Source organism: Schistocerca piceifrons, chromosome 3 (assembly GCF_021461385.2).
Source record: "Schistocerca piceifrons isolate TAMUIC-IGC-003096 chromosome 3, iqSchPice1.1, whole genome shotgun sequence".
Lineage (NCBI taxonomy): Eukaryota > Metazoa > Arthropoda > Insecta > Orthoptera > Acrididae > Schistocerca > Schistocerca piceifrons.
Genome location: NC_060140.1, coordinates 639,645,599 through 639,667,253, shown reverse-complemented (window position 1 = coordinate 639,667,253; position 21,655 = coordinate 639,645,599). Strand labels below are relative to the sequence as shown.

Here is a 21,655-nt window from a genome sequence, read left to right as displayed (position 1 = left end):
GACAACTTTCTTTGAAATTCATTTTGTCTGCAGTCGATTCTGTCCTGTAATCTGTAAGGAAAACCATAGACTTGACATAAATATCACGGAAGGAATATTGTATTCGAAAAATCTAAGTACTTTAGCAAATTCGGAAAGGTTTGCTTCATTTTCACATCAGTGGTGAAATCAGTTAGTCAAAAAAACAATACTCTTAGACTCGCATAATCTATTGATGTTATATTTGGTGTGTAAACTACAACATTCACTGTACATGCCAAACATGTTCTACATTCATTCTTTTTGGGTTTTATTTACGCTGAGGCACAAATTCTACATTTAATAAGTTTTATCACATAGCCTCTTGACTTACTATTTCCTCAATTCTGGGAATGAAACTTTGTAAAGGAAGAGGATAAGAACTCTCTCTGCAGAGCCAATATCTCACTACATATTGGTATCTTGTTCAGATTAAAGGTTTCTTCTACATTATTAGGAAGAAACGATGTAATTATAATTAAGTTTTTCAGCATAGCAGTAAATATAATTTATGTGTTGACATAGTTTGAAAATAAAATTCATGTGCTCCGATTCACATCTGTCGTAGTATATTTCTTCACCTACACCTACACACATACTCCGCAATCCACCATACGCTGCGTGGCGGAGGGTACCTCGTACCACAACTAGCATCCCTGTTCCACTCCCAAACAGAACGAGGGAAAAATGACTGCCTATATGCCTCTGTACGAGCCCTAATCTCTCTTATGTTTGTGGTCTTTCCGCGAAATATTGGGGCAGCCTCAAATGCTGGTTCTCTAAATTTCCTCAGTAGCGATTCACGAAAACAACGCCTTCTTTTCTCCAGAGACTCCCACCCGAGTTCCTGAAACATTTCTGTAACAATCGCGTGACAATCAAACCTACCAGTAACAAATCTAGCAGCCCGCCTCTGAATTGCTTCTATGTCCTCCCTAAATCCGACCTGATAGGGATCCCAAACGCTCGAGCAGTACTCAAGAATAGGTCGTATTAGTGTTTTATAAGCGATCTCTTTTACAGATGAACCACATCTTCCCTAAATTCTACCAATGAACCGAAGACGACTATCCACCTTTCCCACTCTGCAATGTTACGCCCAAATATTTAATCGACGTGACTGTGTCAAGTGCTACACTACTAATGGACTATTCACACATTACGGGATTCTTTTTCCTATTCCTCCGCATTAATTTACATTTATATATATTTCGAGTTATCTGCCATTCTTTACACCAATCACAAATCCTGTCCAAGTTATCTTGTAATCTCCTACAGTCACTCAACGACGACACCTTCCCGTACACCACAGCATCATCAGCAAACAGCCGCACATTGCTATCCACCCTATCCAAAAGATCATTTATGTAGATAGAAAACAACAGCGGACCTACCACGCTTCGCTGGGGCACTCCAGAAGATACCCTCACCTCCGATGAACACTCACCATCGAGGACAACGTACTGGGTTCTACTACTTAAGAAGTCTTCGAGCCACTCACATATTTGGGAACCATTCCCATATGCTCGTACCTTAGTTAGGAGTCTGCAGTGGGGCACCGAGTCAAACGCTTTCCGGGAGTCAAGGAATATGGCATCCGTCTGATACCCTTCATCCACGGTTCGCAAGATAGCATGTGAAAAAAGGGCGAGTTGCGTTTCGCAGGAGCGATGCTTTCTAAAGCCGTGCTGATGCATGGACAGCAACTTCTCTGTCTCAGGTAAATTCATTATATTAGAACTGAGAGTATGTTCGAGAACCCTGCAACAAACCGATGTTAAATATATTGGTCTGTAATTTTGAGGATCCGTCCTTCTACCCTTCTGATATACAGGTGTCACCTGCGCTTTTTTCCAGTCGCTCGGGACTTTACGTTGGGGAAGAGATTCGCGATAAATGCAAGCTAAGTAGGGAGCCAATGCAGTAGAGTACTCTCCATAAAACCGAATGGAATCCCATCAGGACCTGGCGATTTATTTATTTTCAACCCATTCAGCTGCTTCACAACCCCAGGGATGTCTATCACTATGTTCTCCATACGGGAATCTGTACGAGACTCAAATGGCGGTATGTTTGTACGATCCTCCTGCTTGAAAGATTTCTCAAATGCTAAGTTTAAAATTTCAGCTTTAGTTTTGCTGTCTTCCGTTGCCAGGCCAGACTGACCAGTGAGTAACTGGATGGAAGCCTTTGACCCGCTTCCGAATTTACGTAAGACCAGAATTTCCTTGGGTTTTCAGCAAGATCTTTTGCTAAGGAATGACGGTGGTAGTAGTTGTATGCTTCGCGCATCGCTCTTTTTACAGCAGCACGGATCTCTACTAACTTTTGCCTGTCCTCATTCTCCCGATATTTCTTGTACCGGGAGTGCAACTGTCTTTGCTTCCTGAGCATTCTCCGAATTGCGCTGTTAAACCACGGTGGGTCTTTTCCGTCCGTAACCCACTTTTTCGGCACATACTTCTCCAATGCGGATTTATAATGTGTTTAAAATTTGCCCATAATTCTTCCACGTCCATCGTATCGGAAGTAAATTAAGTCGATTCATTTACTAAGTGGGATACTAACAACTGTTTATCTGCTCTTTCTAGTAAGAATACCATGTCTTTTTTTTTAATACAAAATCAGTTATACCATAGGATAATATGTGCTACAGCAAGTTACAAGCACGACTACAGCAAATGTTTTACTCCAAAGAAGCCTAACAGCGATGCGATTGAATAATTTAAGTTTTATCAGTGCAAACAGCTGTAATTCTTTAATTCACCATCATTTAAAATAACATTTTCAGTCACCAGGATCCCTGTTCACCAAAGTATTTGGAATTTAAGGCACTGCTTGCTAGATCTCTTTGATTTTTTTTTTGACCTTGAACTTTAATTCCAGTCCTGAACGTTGCTTTTATTTCCGCCATTGGTAACTTGATAGGTATAGAATGAACATCAGGAATCAAAGACTACATACCTGTCTTACACCCTTTTTCATCACGTTGGGCCACATCAAATCAGTCAGAAAGTGGTTTGATGCGGTCCTCCACGAATTCCTCTCTTGTGCCAACCTCTTCATCTCAGAGAAGCACTTGCAACCTACACCCTCAGTTATTTGCTGGATGTACTCCAATCTCTGTTCTCATCTACTGTTTTTACCCTCTACAGCTCTCTCTAGTACAATGGATGTTATTTCCGGATGTATTCATGCATGTCCTACAATCCTGTTTCTTCTTCTTGTCTGTGTTTTCCACATATTCCTTTCTTCGCCGATTCCCCAGAGAACCTCCTCTTTCCTTACCCTATCAGTCCATCTACTTTTCAAAGTTCTTGTTGTAGTACTACGTCTCATATACTTCGATTCTCTTCTTTTCTGATTCTCCAACAGCCCATGTTCCGCTACCAGTCGTATATTCTCAGCAATGTCTTCCTCCAGTTAAGGCCTATGTTTGATACTAATAAATTTCACTAGGACAGGATGCCCTTTTTGCCAGTGCTAGTGTGCTTTTTATGTCCTCCTGAGTAATTTTGCTGCCTAAGTAAGAGACGTCCTTCTTCTGCTTCGCGATCACTAATTCTGATATTAAGTTTCTCGCTGTTTTCATGTCTGTTACTTCTCATTACTTTCGTCTTTCTTCGATTTACCCTCTGTCCATAATCTATACTCATTAGACTGTTCATTCCATTCAGCACATCCAGTAATTCTCCTTCACTTTCACTGAGGAGAGCAATATCTTCAGCGTATCTTATTATTGATATCCTTTCACCTTCAACCTTATTTCCACGCTTGAACTTTTCTTATGTTTCCAGCATTGCTTCTTCGATATACAGAGTGAACAGTAGGAATGAAGAACTACGACCCTGTCTTATACCTTTTTTAGTCCGAGCACTTAGTTCTTGGTTTTTCCAGACTTACAGTTCCCTCTTGGCTCTTGTACATATTGTACATTACCCATCTTTCACTATACCTCACCCCAATTTTTCTCAGAATTTCGAACTTCTTCTACCTTTCGACACTGTCGAATTCTTATTCTAGGTCGCCAGATCCTATAAATGTATCTTGGTTTTTCCTTAGTCTTGCTTCAACTATCAACCGCAACGTCATAATTGCCTCTCTGGTTTCTTTATCTTCCCTAAAACCAAACTGATCGTCATTTAACACATCATCAGGTTTTTTGCAATTTTTCCGCATATGATTCTTGTCAGTAACTTGGAAACTTGAGCGATTAAGCTGATTGTGCGATAATTCTCGCACTTGTAGGCTCTTGCAATTTTCGGAATTGTGTGGATGATGTTTTTCTCTTTGATATCAATCAGCTATTCATTGACTTTACTGCTGGAAATATTAAATGTGTGGGTTCTGATTATATTCCGACAATGTACAGTCGATCCATCCATAAGCAAAATGTGGAGATTAAGAAAGAAAACAACCAACTTTCGTTTTATTTTTAGCGTTCAAGGACTAACATGATTTAGCTTTGTTTTGTTCAAGTATAGGGTCATATGGTGACATCCATTAAATGTACGTAGTTCATATGCCTGTTAATTTTACCATTATGTATTGCTGATCTATTCTATTTACTGGGGTCCTTCTTTATCTGTTAATTCCACACTGAAACTTGTTGTTGGCATGAATTTCCTCATGAAATTTAATTGTTTGAGGTGTGCGGATGCGTGAGTATTCTATATCCTGCACGTAAAGATATTTATTATTCTTTGCGATGTTTGGTATTACATTTATGGATCTGCTACACCACATAGTGTACACTACTTTAATGCGACTACCATTGGTTTAGCGAAGTCCAGCATGCAAGAGTAATCGCTGCCCACTAATAATACTTTTAAGGTTTCATTGTAAAATGATTACTGTGATAGGATACCATGCGCAATATTGCTAAAGGTAAATATATTTCAAAGTATTTGAAACAAGTAACCATTTCGGTGGTAAACCGTTCTGTTAGTGATTCACTAATACTAACTGTTCTCAGTCGAACCTGTCATTGCCTGCTTACTCAAACTTTCAGTAAATGAAATAAATATATCGTTAGCTTCTTGGAGGGAGGCAGGTTCGTGGTAAAATAGCACACATAGTGGTTCAGACACGTATGAAGGCTGCTGACAAGGACGTGGCATCCTGCAACAAATTTCAGATCCGCAGCCTGGTATGGTGAGTGGTTAAAATGAGAATGATGACATAACTGATGGAGAGGACATTGTTAATGAGGAAGAGTTGTCATCGATCTCAATATGAAATTGACACAGACTGCCAGAAATCAAACTGCAGATGCAACAGAAAATGAAAGCTCAGATTTGGATGTTTTTATCGAATCAGGAGATGCAGAAGTAGACAATCATGTTGAGAGTGAAGGAAAGGAGGATGAGTTAATGTAGTTTTTACAAAAGAAAAGTAGGGGTATTTAAAAGCTAAATAATAATAATAATTAATGTTTTTCAAAAAACTAGACGATAATAAGAGAGAATTGAAGTCATATAATCAAAGGTTGAACCCAAATTTGAACAAGAGGTTGGATCAAAAGGTGGTAGTTATACGTAACGACTTGGAGCGGCTGCTCACTGATTTGAAAAACGGAATTAGGAAACCGAAGAATATCGAACATTCTCCTCATACTCAGGACAGTAAATAATATGGTGAAGATATAGAAGGTGAAGTGATTGTTGTTCAGTCTCAATTAAAAATACAACCACATGAAAGAACATCAGTCTATAGAATCGAGTGCAATATTTCATGCTCCCGTTCTTAACATTCAAAGACCATGTAATGAAAATAGCGGATTTATGATGCACGACAACGTTCTTTCGAGTTTGGAATTAACATTAATGAGCTGGAAAAATTTATATATGCAAAACATAATTGTAACTCTGACACTGATCAGTGTTCGGTACGTGAGGCTACTGATTTATTAACGCCAGGAATCTATAATGATAACTGCTATTCTGACATTTTTGTGCAGAACAAATTATGTTTTTCAGTACACAACGTGGAAGTTTGGCGTGGAATGTGTTATGACTTCTAAAAAATTCAAAACAACCTTCGGATATTCGGCAAAGGATCAGCAGAACAGAACACGTAATTTGCTAAGCCCCAACGAGCGTGCCAAAAATCGCAATTGTAACTTTACATCTATTTCTGAGAAGAAATTCAAGTGGGACAATAGACGAAATAGAAGGAGATTATACTCTCACTTTGTGAAGAAGAAGAAGAAGAAGAAGAAGAAGAAGAGAGAAAGCGAAGGGAAAGGGAAGGGAAAGAAATTTCATGTTTACTTTCAAGTGATAATAATTACTAATGACTTTGATATCTGTACAGTTTTATTTACGTTTTCGTAAATGAGTGAGTATTTAATGTCATTTCAGTGCTTTAATGTTTTTTACGTGTGACTGTTATTTTTATGATACGGCAGTGTCATTTTTTTTAAGTGATGCTGCAGCCTGTTTTTTCTCTGCATTTTCGAGATGCTGGTGTACAAAGCTATGTCACCGTTATACTATGAATGAAGGCAACAGCTTCGTGGGAGCAATACCACGTTACTACGTGCAAGACTAATATTTGGCATACTTTCAGCCGAGCGGCGCTCCAGTCTTCGCTGCGCAAACCTGGAGGCACACTCTACTATCCTGTGTGGATTAGCTGTGCACTTGTCGTCCCACAGTAGGCAACACGAAACGTTTTTGAACAAGGTCATACGGAGTGGAGCGACGATGTCAGACTTCAACTTTGTGTGACGTTTTTACAGTTTTTTTCGTGTACTTTACGTAGCACAGTACCTGCAAGTGCAGTGAGTGCTTAAGATAAAATAGTGCAATGAAAGATGTGTACCTGTGGATATTTCAAATTCTAATGTATTTATGTAGTCATGTGATTAGATCTGTAGACCGTATGTCACAAAAATAGCTTCCCCCCATCTATTTTCTTTTTGCATCTCTGAATACATTAACTATTATCATTTTCACATGAAATTTTGGATGGGTTGGGATTGGGTTGTTTGGGGGAAGAGACCAAACAGCGAGGTCATCGGTCTCATTGGATTAGGGAAGGACGGGGAAGAAGTCGGCCGCGCCCTTTCAAAGGAACCATCCCGAAATTTGCCTGGAGCGATTTAAGGAAATCACGGAAAACTTAAATCAGGATGGCCGTACACGGGATTGCACCGTCGTCCTCCCGAAAGCTAGTCCAGTGTGCTAACCACTGCGCCACCTCGCTCTGTAATTTGGTATTTTTACACATACTGTCTATTCATTTTGTTAATGATGTGTTTCTTTTTATTGTGTTACTATGTAAGAGATCGATGTTTGCTGCCGCAATAACACAAAGCAGAAAATTCATACTCTGTGATATCCATTTTATTAATCATGATAAACCTTACTTAATGATCGGTGGTCAAAACAGAATCGGATGTGATTATTTACCTTCTTCTGTAAAAAAAAACTGTAATTAGAGAATTCTTGATTATTTAAGATACACATTTCGTTGTTTTGCTAATTAACTTTCTTGAAAAACAATGTACACATTTCTTAATTGCGCAGAAAGAGCTACAGATTGTGAACTAAAATTCGCCTCTTATTTAATAGTTCGAATCACATTAATTACTACTCTTCTTTATCATGCGCACTTACTGTAAACAGTACGTTTAGACTTGGTTTATCGGCATTGTCTTCAACTGCATATGAGAAATTTTTTCATTAATGTCATATACACTTATGCTTCGAAGTTATATTTCCATATGGTGACATCCATTAAATGTAAATAATTCGAAAGCTTATTAGTTTACCACTTTGAATGAAAATCATTAGCAATGGTGGCCGAAGACTTCCAGGATAAGAAGTCACCCCCATCCTGGCAATGCCCTTGTCAAAGAGGGCAGAGGAATTCACAGAGATTCCAGTGCACTCTCTAGCCTTTGGAGCGGGGAACTGCCCCTAAAAGGCAGAAAATCGCCAATGATCAAAGATCAATGGGATGCAGAAGGCAATGGAAACCACTGCATTAAAGACAAATAATGTGTATCTAGAGGACATGAGGTGTGCAGCTGAAAAAGTATCATGATGATCTCTCCATTGCCAAAGGATTCCAGAACAGTTGCCAATTTGGACCTCAGGTAGGAGACTGCCCAAGGAGAGGTGACCATGACAGAAAGACTCAATAACAAATAAAAGAGTAACATTCTATCACGTCAGGGCATGGAATTCCAGAAGTCTGAATGTGGTAGTGAAACTAAAAAATCTTAAAAAGGAAATGCTAGAATCAATCTACAGCCACTAAAGTAAAAGGGAATGAAGACAAGTGCTTCTGGTCAGAAGTTGTAGGGTAATATCAACAGCAGCAGAAAATGACATAACAGGAATAAGATTTCTTAAGAACAAAACGTTATGGTAGGGAGTGACTTAATGTGAACAGTTCATGGTAAGGCTGTTCTCACTAGAATCTACAGGTAACTAACACTGACAACGATAGATCCAGCACAAAAGCCAAAGTTCCAAACAGAAGAGGAAGAGGTAGAGAAAATATATGGTGATATATAATACAGTATGGGAAAAGGAGATAGAAAATCTAATTGTCATGGGGGATAGGAACACAGTTGTAGGGCAATGAATAGAACAAAGGGTTGTGGGAGAAAATGTGCTTGGTAGTAGGAATGAGACATGAGAAAGACTGAGTTCTACAAAAAATTTCAGCTAGTCATCGTGAATACTCTGTTCAAAAATCACAACAGGGAGAGATATACTTGAAATGGAGTGGGGCATATGGAAACTTTCAGACAGGTTACGTCATGGTCAGGAAGAGATTCTGAAGTCTAATTTGAAACTATAGACACTATGATAATGAGTATTTAGTAGACACCCCTGTTGAACGGGAATGGGCATCTCTAAATTTGGAAATCACGGAAGTTGGTAAGAAAAACGTAAGTCCAAGGAAGGTAACTTCGAAGAAGCCATGGGTAACAGAAGAAGTACTTCAGCTGATCGAGGAAAGAAGGAAGTACAAAAATATTCAGGGATATTCAGGAATACAAAAATACAAGTCACTTAGGATTGATAGTAATAGGAGTGCAGGGATGCTAAGGTGAAATGAGTAAATGAAAAATGTGATAAAAATCTAACGAGAAATGAATGTCAGAAGGACTGACTCAGCATATCGAAAAGAGGAAATAAAACTTGGGGGAATATGAAAGGGAGGTAAGACCTCTGTGGCGGGGAGGTATTCTCTGATGACGTGGTGGAAGAACAAACTGTAGTTGACAGGGCTGAGATAGGGAATCCAGTATTAGAATCAGAAATTGAACGAGTTTTGGAAGACTTAAGACAAAATAAGGCAGAAGGGATAGATAACATTTCATCGAAATTTCTAAAATCATTGTAGGAAATGGCAACACAACGACTATTCACGTTGGTGTATAGAATGTACGAGACTGGCGATAAACATCAGGCATTCGGAAAAATATCATCGACACATTTCTGAAGACTGCAAGAGCCGATATGCACGAGAAATATCACACAATTAGCTTAAAAGCTAATTCATCCAAGTTACTGAAAAGAGTAATATACAGAAGAATAGAAAAGAAAATTGAGGATCTGGTGGATGAGGATCACTTTGACTTTAGGGATGGTAAAAGCACCAGAGAGTCTGTTCTGATGTTGTGGTCGATAATGGAAAGAAGACAAAAGAAAAATCAAGGCACTTTCTTAGGATTTACTGACCCAGAAAAAGCTGTCAATAGTATGGAATGGTGCAAAACGTTCGAAATTCTGAGAAAAAGCGGTGGTTAGTTATAGGGAAAGAATGGTGATATACAATGTGAACAAAAACCAAAAACAAACAATGAGGGTGAAAGAACAAGAACTAAGTGCTCGAATTGAAAAAGGTTTTAGACTGGGATTTAGTATTTCATCCCTACTGTTCAACCTATGCATCGAAGAAACAATGACAGAAATAAAAGAAAGGTTAAAGCATGGGATTAAAATTCTTGGTGAAAGGACACCAATGATAACGTTCTCTGATGACGTTACCATCCTCAATGAATGTGAAGAATAATTACAGAATCTATTGAATGGAATCAACAATCTAATGGGTATAGAATATAGAGTGATGGTAAATCGAAGAAAGATGAAAGGTGAAAGTAATAAGGAATAGCAGAAATGGGAACATGAAAACTGGGGATCATGAAGTACAAGAAGTTAAGGAATTCTGCTACCGAGGAAGCAAAATGGCCCACAATGAACAGAGCACAGATGACACAAAAAACAGACTAGCACAGGCAAACAGGGCGTTCCTGGGAAAGAGAAAGCTACTACGTAGTACTAAAAACAGGCCTTAATTTGAGAAATAAATTTCTGAGAACGTACGTCTGGATCACAACTTTGTATGGGAGAGATACAAGGATTGTGGGAAGCTGGATCGGAAGAGAAGCGAAGCATTTGAGAGACATGTACAGTGGAAGGCCCGATCGGAAGAGAACCGAAGCATTTGAGAGGCATGTACTGTGGGAACCCAGTACAGAAGAGAATCGAAGACTTCGAGATATGGTACTACAGAAGGATGTTGAAAATTAGGTGGTTTGATAAGCTAAGGAATGAGGAGGAATGGAACGTATTGGAAACAGTGTCAAGAAGAAGTGGCAGGATGATAGGGCATTTGTTAATACAACAGGGAATAATTTCTATGGTACTAGAGGAAGCTACAGAGGGTAAAAACTATAGAGGAAGATAGAGACGGGAACACATCCAGCAAATAATTAAGGACACAGGGTGCAACTGATAGTCTGAGATGAAAAGGTTGGTGCGGGAGAGGAATTTGTAGCGAGATGCAATAACCAGTCAGAAGACTGATGAAAAATAAGTAAAGAAAACTAAATGATTTTCCATTTTACTTCAATTTATGGTATTGTGAAGTCGAATGTCTTATATTGTACAGAAAGTGTACGAGTGATAGTTACTATGAAATTACCGTTGTATCAGTTAAACAAAACACTAAGAAACCAACCGCGTATTGAGTCTGAGCCCCAGCAAGCTTGTAGTCGTCTACGTTCCTGAGGCAGTCAACCAGCGCTGCACTGGGCTCCGTTGGACAATCCATCAGGGCAGCCAACTTTCGCGCATTCTGCTCACCGCCAGTCTGAGAAACTGCCCACGGCGACAGCGCTACGCCGCTCTGGGATATCGCCCGGTGGAAAAGACCTGTAGATTAAACAAAACTGTCACTGAAGTTTGCATACACTCTTGTAACTACAGATAACTTTACTATAGAATTCTAATTTCTTACGAGCATAGGTCGTTATCATCTGACTGCTTTTGTGTCTTTCCTTTTATGTAACGAACCAAATGTTTTCTTATATATGCTCACTACTGATGACGACAGTTGTTGGTGCTTTTTTGCCTGAACGAGATCTGAAGTTTGATTTATGTGACCAAAAAAAAAAAAAAAAACCATGAAGACAAGCATTAGAAACTGCAATCGTGTGTGGGTGGGCATTGTCTTGCTGAAATGTAAGCCCAGGATAGTTTACTATGAAGGGCAACAAAACAAGGCGTAGAATATCGTCGTCGTACCGCCGTGCCATAAGAGTGCAGTGGATGGCAACCGAAGGGGTCCTACTGTGAAAATAAATTGTATCCTAGACCGTTACTCCTGGTTGTCCGGCCGTATGGTGGGAGACAGTCAGGTTGATATCCCACAACTTTCCAGGGCGTCTCTGGACACCTCTTTGATGGTCATTGGGGCTCTGTTCAAAGCGAAACTCATCACTGAAGACAGTTCTACTCCAGTCAATGAGATTCCAGGCCAAAGACATGTCTGCCTTCGTGCTTGCCAAACCTTACCTTGGCCAACAAGGTAGCTCCATTTCTCCCTATTCGAGAACGTTTGGAACTTCACGGAAGAGTCCTCCAACCATCTAGGGACTCTGACGATGTGATGCGCCTGTTGGACAGAATCTGGAACGATATCCTTCAGGGGGACATCCAGCAACTCTGTCAATCAGTGTTAGGCATAAGGGCCAGAGGTCAACCAACAAATTACTGACTTGCTCAAGTTGTGAAGCTCTTTCTCTTGAATAAATAAACCAATTTTTCTTAAATTGTAAAAATTTGATTGTCTGTACCTTCTGTCTATCGATTTCTGTCCCATTCGGATAATTCCTTCATGGTGCGATTTTTTAATTTCATTCTTTTTATTTTTTAAATTGTATTTGACGTTAAGTATGTAAGCGAGAAAAATCTTAGAAAACTTTTGATATTATGTTTGGTTTTGGAGAAAGCCGCTAAGTATTTTCAATAGCAAATAAGGATTCGTATAATAATTGTTTGTGCATCGTTTTAAGCAAAAGATAATTTTTCCCTCAACCCCTACGTTTGTAACATCGTATCTCCCGAACTACGTTACGCACAATGATACAACTTTACAGGTACATTCAGTGGTGTATGTGGACCCTATTTGCTAAATTTGTTGCGAATACAGTCAGCAATAAAGAAGTAATGTATTAAAACATCATGTTCTATACTGAAGTTTTACATCATGAACTTCGGAAATAAGTAAGCAATGAATTTTCCTTTCATCATTTTGTGGCATTTGACAGCGAGAAGACAATTCGTAAGGATTTGAAATTATGTTTACAGTTTGTCCGAAGTCGCTAATCAAGGACGTTTCTTGGCTCGAACGGGAATTTGCCTTTGAACATGCAACGGCATGTGTTTGTGTTGTCCTTGGTTTTTACACGACAGCACTTACGGTTTTGAACACGCCAGTCAGTTAGTTACCTCAGTAAGTAGTTCAGGTGTTTAGTGTACGTGTGTCAGTACTGTCACTCATACATACACGCTTTTGCATTGTTTTTCGAGGATATGATTACTCAGAAGCTGGAACTCCTCGACTGAAGTTACTTGTTTAGGATAGTGGCTAAGGAAAACTACTTCATAGACGATCTGTGTATCAATAGTGTTCAAGACTGCGGTGCTGGTGACTGTGGCGGAAACACTACTATTCAAAGAGAAGCTAACAGCTGCGGTCACAATAAAATTCCACCAGAAAGTAAATCCATCACAGTTATTAATTTAACAAAGTTTTTCGAAGAACGACTTGAACGTATTTATGATGTTTATCATACACTTCCAAGTAAAGTTGTGACCTATAACTCGTGTCTGAAGAGACACCCATATATAATAAGCATATCGAGCATCAAATTAATATTTGATTATGTTGAGAAAAAAGATCTAATGAACATCTATTTCGAGGGAACAGAAATGGAGATAAAAGAACACATTCTATCTTAATGTGACGTCAATGCAATGGAGGAAAATGTGTCTATAACTGGCACATGAAATTTTGGGCACTGCAAAAAAGCAAGAGAAATTACGTACATAAAATTTAAATGTTCTGCAGCTTCAAGAAAGAATACAGCAAGTGCCGTAGGTACATCAATGATTACATGATAGAGATATACAGTCTGGTGCCCCTTTTGTAGAAGAAGTAAACCAGAAAATTTGCAAGTTTCCAAATAGAACCATATTACATTTGTTACACTAGTTAAAGTCGATTTAGTTATGAAATAACTTCTAGTGAGACATTGTCGAAAAAGAAGAAAAAACAACAGCTGCCATGGTCCAGTCTGCGCACAGAACAGCTCATACTCAAACAGCAGATATTGGATTTTGAATGAGTGGACACATAACAAAAAACTGTATATTTGTCGTCAACAAAAAACATTCTGCCCGAAAGTTAAAAAGGCTGTTGCCGATAATCTTCCATCAAACTTATGTTTGGAGGCTATCACAAATGAGAAAATGTCAAAAGACCATTTAAAATCCTTGTTCGTGAATGTTATTGATACAATGTCGCAAATAGCCAGAGCCGACATTGTGGCCGAGTGGTTCTAGGCGCTTCAGTCTGGAGCCGCGCTGCTGCTACGGTCGCAGGTTCGAATCCTGCCTCGGGCATGAATGTGTGTGATGTCCTTAGGTTAGTTAGGTTTAAGTAGTTCTAAGTCTAGGGGACTGATGACGTCAGATGTTAAGTCCCATAGTGCTTAGAGCCATTTTTGAAATAACCAGAATTTTATATTACAGTGTGATTCATAGAGTGCTCAAGACACAACCTTTAGTAAATGATTCATTGAATGCATGATCTTTCCATCGAAAACAACACGTATATCCTTTGGAAGCATGTTTTGTTCCGGCAAGAAGAGATATATGCAAGAAGGATTACAGACTGTTTGAGAGCTCTATGCAGTGACATCGACACTAAATAAAGAAACAAAATTTTCATAATGAAAATGCATTCTCTTATAAGCAACAGTCTGCTGTCTGCTCGTGTATCAGCCTACGCTTCAAAATCCTAGCAAACGGCTGAATACAATGCTCCCATACACGTTGCTGAATTATAGAACGTGATTCAAGTGGCATCTCGTTTAGCAGCTCAAGAATGTAACTCTGGGGATTCCCGAGATATCCTTTTGTGATTCTGCATATTGTTTCATGCTTTTTTTGAGAAACTTCACGTACATTTTTTACGTACGATAGAAGGCAAACTAAGAATGACACAATCGAATGCTTCAACCATACTAATCACAGTGGTATGCAAAGCTCCTAAATGCATCTGGAACACCGCGTTCCTGTTCGAGCTGTGAGACCTCCCTTGTAAATGCTCTCATTCTCAAACGCTGGATGAGTATAGTCTGGGTATTTTTGCATGCCTCGAGTTGGATGCCTCAGGATATACACAGTTGACAAAAGTAATACTTATCCTGATGCGCTAACATTATAGCTCTTAATAAATGGTTATGGCAGCATTTTAAATTTCCTAATTAGGTCAATAACTGAACGAAATATTGAAAATCAATATTTTTTTGTTTTCTTTTCCGCCTCTAGGCAATCAATCTACAATTGGGACCGGGTGACCGTGTCGCGGGATAGATATTTAGTTATTAGATAGTCTTTAATTAGACATAATACAATGCACTACAATCTTTGACGACGATTTCTATTACTGTTATGACATCTCATTTTGAAGATTTGTAACGTTTTTATTTTGAACGTTTATGATCTCTCTTCATTCGGAACACTGAATGAAAGTTAATTTGGATAAGAATTTCGATTCTTGCACAAGACCCTAAATGGGCTCTTGAACATATTGCAGAACAAATAGTAAATATGAAAACATCGGCCCTAAATAGGAGGGTTAGTCAAATGAAAACCGAATACCTGCGACAAGCGGATCATGGAATGGGGCGTCATTTTGCAACAGGATGATTATGATCGACAGGATTCCGACTGCTGGAGGGGAAAGGGCCGAGACAACAGTGGAAACATCCCACATCGCACCCGCTAAGGAAATTGAAAGCTAGGATGTTTCTACTCCCGGCTCTACTGTTTGTCCTCGGGCTGCTGGAATGTTGTCAGATGGAATCATCTTGTTGCACGATAACGCCTGTCCCCACAATGCCAGTCGGATCACGGCTACAATTTAGATATTTAGTTGGAAAGCACTGCAACATCTTCCGTAGAGCCCTGATCTTTCACCGTGTGATTGTAACATCCCTAACGACCTGAATAAAGACGTCCGTGGATGTCGGTTTCGGTAGGAAGAGAAAGTTCAAGAGTGAGTGCGGTTGTGGATCAGTCAGTGGCCGACCGCATTCTATGAAACAGGAAGTGATCGTCTCGTCTCCCAGCGGGATAAATTTGGGTATGGTTATTAGTTTTTAACGGAAACATTGCATAGGCCCGTTGTGGGAGGTGATCGGTTTTAATTTGACTACCCCTTATAATACGAGGGTTGGAACTTTAATAGTGAAAACTATTTATGCACAACCAATACAAAAGAGTTACATGTTTGCACCTATTACTGTCTGTCAAAGTAGTCACCAGCGCTGTGTAGAACCCGTTGCCAGCCAGCGATGTGGAAGGCGTAGTATACCGTAAGCAGAGCATATTAAGTTGATCGTCCGAATGGAGCAGTCTACTGCCTGTCGAATCTCTGCAAGAGTTCTGAAGGGAATGCCACGAAGCCAAAACTGAAACGCCAGTCTAATTAATGGCGTCATTATGGGTCGCCGGGAAAGTCGAAACTGCGTCAGAGCCCCCAGTATGGTGAAAGTTATGGTGATTATCGTGTACGAGTGTGATGGTGTTATCCTAACGCATTACGTTCCTCCACGGCAGACCCTCAGTGCACCGTATTACTGTTCGTTTTGGAGCATCACCTGCGACCACCTTTGCGAAAGAAGCGGCGACACTTTCTGCATAACCCACCCATCATTTTGCACGACAGTGCGCGGGCGCGTACAGGGCAAGCTGTGCCTGCTCTGTCCGGTCGATCCGACTGGGAAGTACTGTAGCATCCACCATACTCCCCGGACTTAAGTCCTTGTGACTTTGATTTGATTCCGAAGATGAAGGAACCACTTCGTGGCATTCGCTTCAGAACTGTTCCAGAGATTCGACAGGCAGTAGACCACTCCATCAGCACCATCAACAGAACAGGCTCTACTACGGAATACTACGTCTTCCACATTGCTGGCAACTGGTTCTACACAACGTTGGTGACTACTTTGAATGACAGTAACAGGTGCAAACATGTAACTCTTTTGTATCGGTTGTGAATAAATGGTTGCCACTATTTAAGTTCCAACCCTCGTATATACTGGTTTGCAGCTTTCTGTGGGGTGCAGATTAACATTTTATAACTTTTCAGTCTTCTGCATGCATTAAAACTGCTTCCGATATCAGAGCAGAACGTTGTTGACATGTGACTACATTTATCAAGAAATTTCGCCAGGCTATTTATAGTTTTGTTGTTGGGTCTAGCTGACTCAAAAAGTAAAGCAGTCGCCAACGTGATAGTTGGTTTGCACATAGCAATTCTTTATTATATGTAGTCCTAAAACTTGAAATGTGCACTTGCGTTCCTCAGTGGCGCGGGATTAGCCTATCGGTCTAAAGCGCTGCAGTCATGGACTGTGCGGCTGGTCCCGGCGGAGATTCGAGTCCTCCCTCGGGCATGGGTGTGTGTGTTTGTCCTTAGAATAATTTAGGCTAAGTAGTGTGTAAGCTTAGTGACTGATGACCTTAGCAGTTAAGTCCCATAAGATTTCACACACATTTGAACATTTTCTTCCTCAGTGGCTGCTGTAGCCTGTTCTAATAACAGCCAAACGTTGACGTGGTGTTGGAAGAATGATGTTAGCCAACGTGTTCCCACTACCTAATTGCAATGAGGAACGAAAACAAGACATTTCTGCTCTCTGTGTTCCATTGTTAAAGACTAATGTCTCTGAATGCCAGAAAATATTTTAATATTGAAGCCAGTCGTTACCTGCAAAACAAAATTTTCGCTCGTCAGCTAAAAGATATCGCTATGCGATTCCAAACTCCAACTGACTACAGTACAATCTAAGGCAACAAAAAACGACAGAACACGAAGGAATTATCCGAAGAGAACGGAACGGAAACGCGTAAATGTGATGTACAAGTATAGACAAACAAATGATTACATTTTCAGAAAAATTGGATAATTTATTCAAGAGGATGAGCTTCACAAATTGAGCAATCAGTAATGCATTGGTCTATCTCTGGCATTTATACAATCAGTTATTCAGCATGGTATTGACTGGTAGAGTTGTTGTATGTCCTTCTGCCCTGTCCTCGTGCCAAATTCTCTCCAATTAGCGCGTTTTATCGTCAAAATTCCGAGCTCGCTTGAGAGTCCTCCAAACATTCTCAACAAGGTCCTTGCTAGCAAAGGTAGGGCTTGGCGAGCACGAAAACAAGCAGTAGAAACGCTTGCTATGTGCGGCTGGGAATTATCTTGCTTAAATGTAAGCCCAGGATGGCTTCCAAAGAAGGGCAACAAAACGGTGCGTAGAATATCATCGAAGTACCGCTGTGCTGTAAGGGTACCGCGGGTGACAACCAAAAGGCTTCTGCTACGAAAAGAAACGGCATCCCAGACCATCACGCCGTGTGGAGTGCGACTGTCAGGTTGTTATCCCACTGGTGTGCGGGGCCCCTCTTGACACATCTTCGGCCTGGAACCTCGTTGACTTGAGTAGAATTGTCTCCAGTGATGATTGGAACTGAGTCCCGATAACCAGTGAAGGAGTGTGAGGGAATCCTCGCAGGTAGCGGTGGGAACCAACCTGAGTGTCGCCAGCGATACGGACCGGCAGCCAGGAGTGACGGTCTGAGGTACCAATTCTTTTCATAACGTGTCCTCTCTGACTGTCATACTCGGCACCCTTACAGACCGCGGTACGACGATATTTTGCGCCCCATTTTGTTGTCCTTCATCCAGGGTTTTACACTTCGTCTAGACAATCCCCGCCCGTACGCGGCGACAGTTTCCACTACTTTTGTTTGTACTTACAAAACCCTACATCGTCCAGAAAGATCGTCAGATCTCCCCAAGTCGAGAGCGTTAGGAGCATTTTGGCCAGGGCACTCCAACCATCTCGGCATTTCGACGATCTAATGCTCCAATCGGACAGAATTTGGCTCAATATCCCTCAGTAAGACATCGAGAAACACTGTGGAGAGAGTGTATTAAAAGGATTCCGCCAGTGAAGTTCGATAATAACGCCATTCTTGAAGTCATACCTCTTACAGCATTGGCAAGATAACATCATATCAGTATGCTCCAGGTTATATTAGATTACATTTCTTGAAGTATATATCAGAGTGCAATGTACACGTCTTACTTCGTACAGCTCAAAGCTGCCAGTGCGGCGGCGCGGTTCTTTCCGTCTCTTTACGACGAACCTGCACCTACCTGTGAACATTGTCTCAGCAGATCATCAGTAGAGAAGCCGAGCGAAACCTATTGTACTTCGACGTGAACCAGGTTGCAATTAAAGTCACTAATCTACGTTTCGGGAGAAAGTTTTCACATGGAATGAAAGGTTGGAAATTCTGTCCTTAATTAATATATTCTGAAACTTAGGTGAAAAAGTATCGCGGCCAAGCCCGTGCTAGTCTTAGCACAGTCACTCACAATCCCTTTCACTCACGTTAGCAAGTTTATGGTGTTGCATTTCCCGAAAACGTTATAACTACAAAAATACTGATTTTTTGATTGATAATGCTCGCCAAATATTGTCGGTACCAAATGCAGTCACAATTTTTTAGCCACAACCTGCTCAATACGCCACTCGGAATAATGTCTTTTCTCGTCAAAAAATTCACTCAAAAATTCCGAAATTTCTACACATTCGTCGCAATAATTATGCCGTCACTTTCCAACACTTTTGAGGTATGAAACACTGCTAGATCCGGCAACTTATCACTTCGATCGGAACTACTACTACACACGTCCGATCTGTTTCATGGCTAGGCTTCCACTCTTCCTTTAGAATACTCTCAGTCTTCTCTACCAGCAGAGAAAGGCGCGCGAAGAATATTGCTTTACCATTGATCAGTTTACTCAACAGCCAATACCGAGCGAGGTGGCGCAGTGGTTAGACACTGGCCTCGCATTCGGGAGGACGACGGTTCAATCCCGCGTCCGGCCATCCTGATTTAGGTTTTCCGTGATTTCCCTAAATCACTCCAGGCAAATGCCGGGATGGTTCCTCTGAAAGGGCACGGCCGACTTCCTTCCCCATCCTTCCCTAATCCGATGAGACCGATGACCACGCTGTCTGGTCTCCTTCCCCAAACAAACCAACCAACCAACCAATAGCAAAACAACTCTCTCGCGTCAGTCCGCTGTTTTCATCAATAACCAACTGCAAAATAGTAAACCTAACGACTGCACTTTTTACCGACGTAATTATCTACTATGCTGAAGTTTTGTTTATGCATAAAGTTATTTACTATTGTTATTTATACCTGAATTAACTTTCCCTTTGCCATAAACTTACTTTACAAATCTATTCTACAAAAATCCCCTTTGTCCATATCCATACTTCTTCGAAATGTTCCCACACTAAATCCTACTACATAACTCGTTAAACAATTACCTTCATGTTAACCTTAAACGACACTCACGCATCATTCATACTGCTAAAACACATTTATAACATTTTACATTCACAAAAAGACATAATAACACTCTATGAAAATACTAGAACAGTTCATGAAAAACATTCTATTACTTTAGTGCACTCTAGTGGGCACAATCGAAACTAAAATCACAGTCCCCCTATCCAATATTGTCCTCTATCGGCTGATACATAAACTACGTGCGCGTCCAGTCTTGCGTCACCATCTGTCACTATCCAGCTCTGAGACACTACTCCCACTTAACCGCCTCCAAGGCAGGATCGTTATACGGCGCTACGCATCACCAGATTAATTTTGCTTAAAGTTGTGGGTCACTTTAAATATCGCACAGTCCTGTATGCCTCCCGTAGTAGACAGGCAGACAGATGCTGGGCCTAACATACCTTTGGCCAGCGGAGACAGCATGAGGTAGTGAGTACTCGCACCGCCAGCACTCTCCCCAAAGATGGTGACGCTCCCAGGATCGCCACCGAACGCTTCAATGTTCTCTTTAACCCACCTAAGCGCTGCCACCTGGTCTTTCAAGCCATAATTTCCAGGAGAAGCCTCATCGCCTGTACTCAGGAAGCCTGAAACAACAAAGTACATTTGTAGTGAATAAATAAAGATGTAGAATTGTAGTAATGTCATGTACCTAATCTCATATCTGCGGTTGGTCGCACAGTACGTTACGTCTCTTTTGTTAATAGAACGAAGAGAATAACAGAACACCAGTTTCGGCAAACGATAGCGCGCCAAAAAGGACGCATTTTTTTTTTGTATTTAATCCTCTCATCTAAATCGACACCTTCATTATTGCCCTGCAATTCACAGTTAAGTGTCTGGCAAAGGGTTCATCGAACCACCTTTGGGCTACTTCTCCACCGTTCCACTGTCGAACAGCGCTCAGGAAAGACGAACACACAAATCTTTCCGTTATAACATCCACGATACATATATATTTTTTTATTACGAGTGGAATACGAACGTGTGGAAAATTACGTAACTCAATAATATTCATTCAATTATGTAATTATTTCTTAAAAAGATGATAATTATGTAAAACAGAGACAATATTTGTCTCACATTCTTTGTTAATTTATGTCATTCTTTTGTTTTGTACCCTTTTGTCGTCTTCTTCTGATGTTCGTCGCCGACGCAAGACGCGAATAGATTTGAGGTCTGTTGAATGAAAAACATTTAATGTAAAATTATTGTACTTTTATGTTCATTTGCTGGTAAAAAACAAATAGAGCTAAATGCGTTAAAACTATTTAAGATTAATTATTGAAAAATCACTTCTTCTTTTAACTTTAATTTTGTATTAATTGTTTTATCATAGCTGCAAGAAGCGCAGTCATTGTTGGTTACGATTATATAGCAACTTCGTCTGTACTTCTAGTTCAAAAATGGCTCTGAGCACTATGGGACTTAACATCTGAGCTCATCAGTCCCCTAGAACTTAGAGCTACTTAAACCTAACTAACCTAAGGACATCACACACATTCATGCCCGAGGCAGGATTCGAACCTGGGACCGTAGCGGTCGTGCGGTTCCAGACTGAAGCGCCTAGAACGTCTCGGCCACTCCGGCCGGCTGTACTTCTAGTTGAAAATAGCATGGGTTTGTGTTAAACTAATTTGAAAACAATTTAACATTTTTTA

General features: G+C 40.4%; 1 protein-coding gene across 1 annotated transcript in view; it reads right to left on the bottom strand.

Moving 5' to 3' along the window:
• The window catches only part of LOC124789617 (esterase FE4-like), a 125,407-nt gene that overhangs the window by 76,856 nt on the left and 26,896 nt on the right, over window positions 1–21,655 (bottom strand). The window contains exons 4-5 of the mRNA XM_047257037.1: window positions 20,396–20,581; window positions 11,005–11,198 (exon numbers count right to left, since the gene is read on the bottom strand). Of these exons, the coding sequence (XP_047112993.1) occupies window positions 11,005–11,198; window positions 20,396–20,581 (380 nt within the window). The remainder of the gene's footprint in view (window positions 1–11,004; window positions 11,199–20,395; window positions 20,582–21,655) is intronic.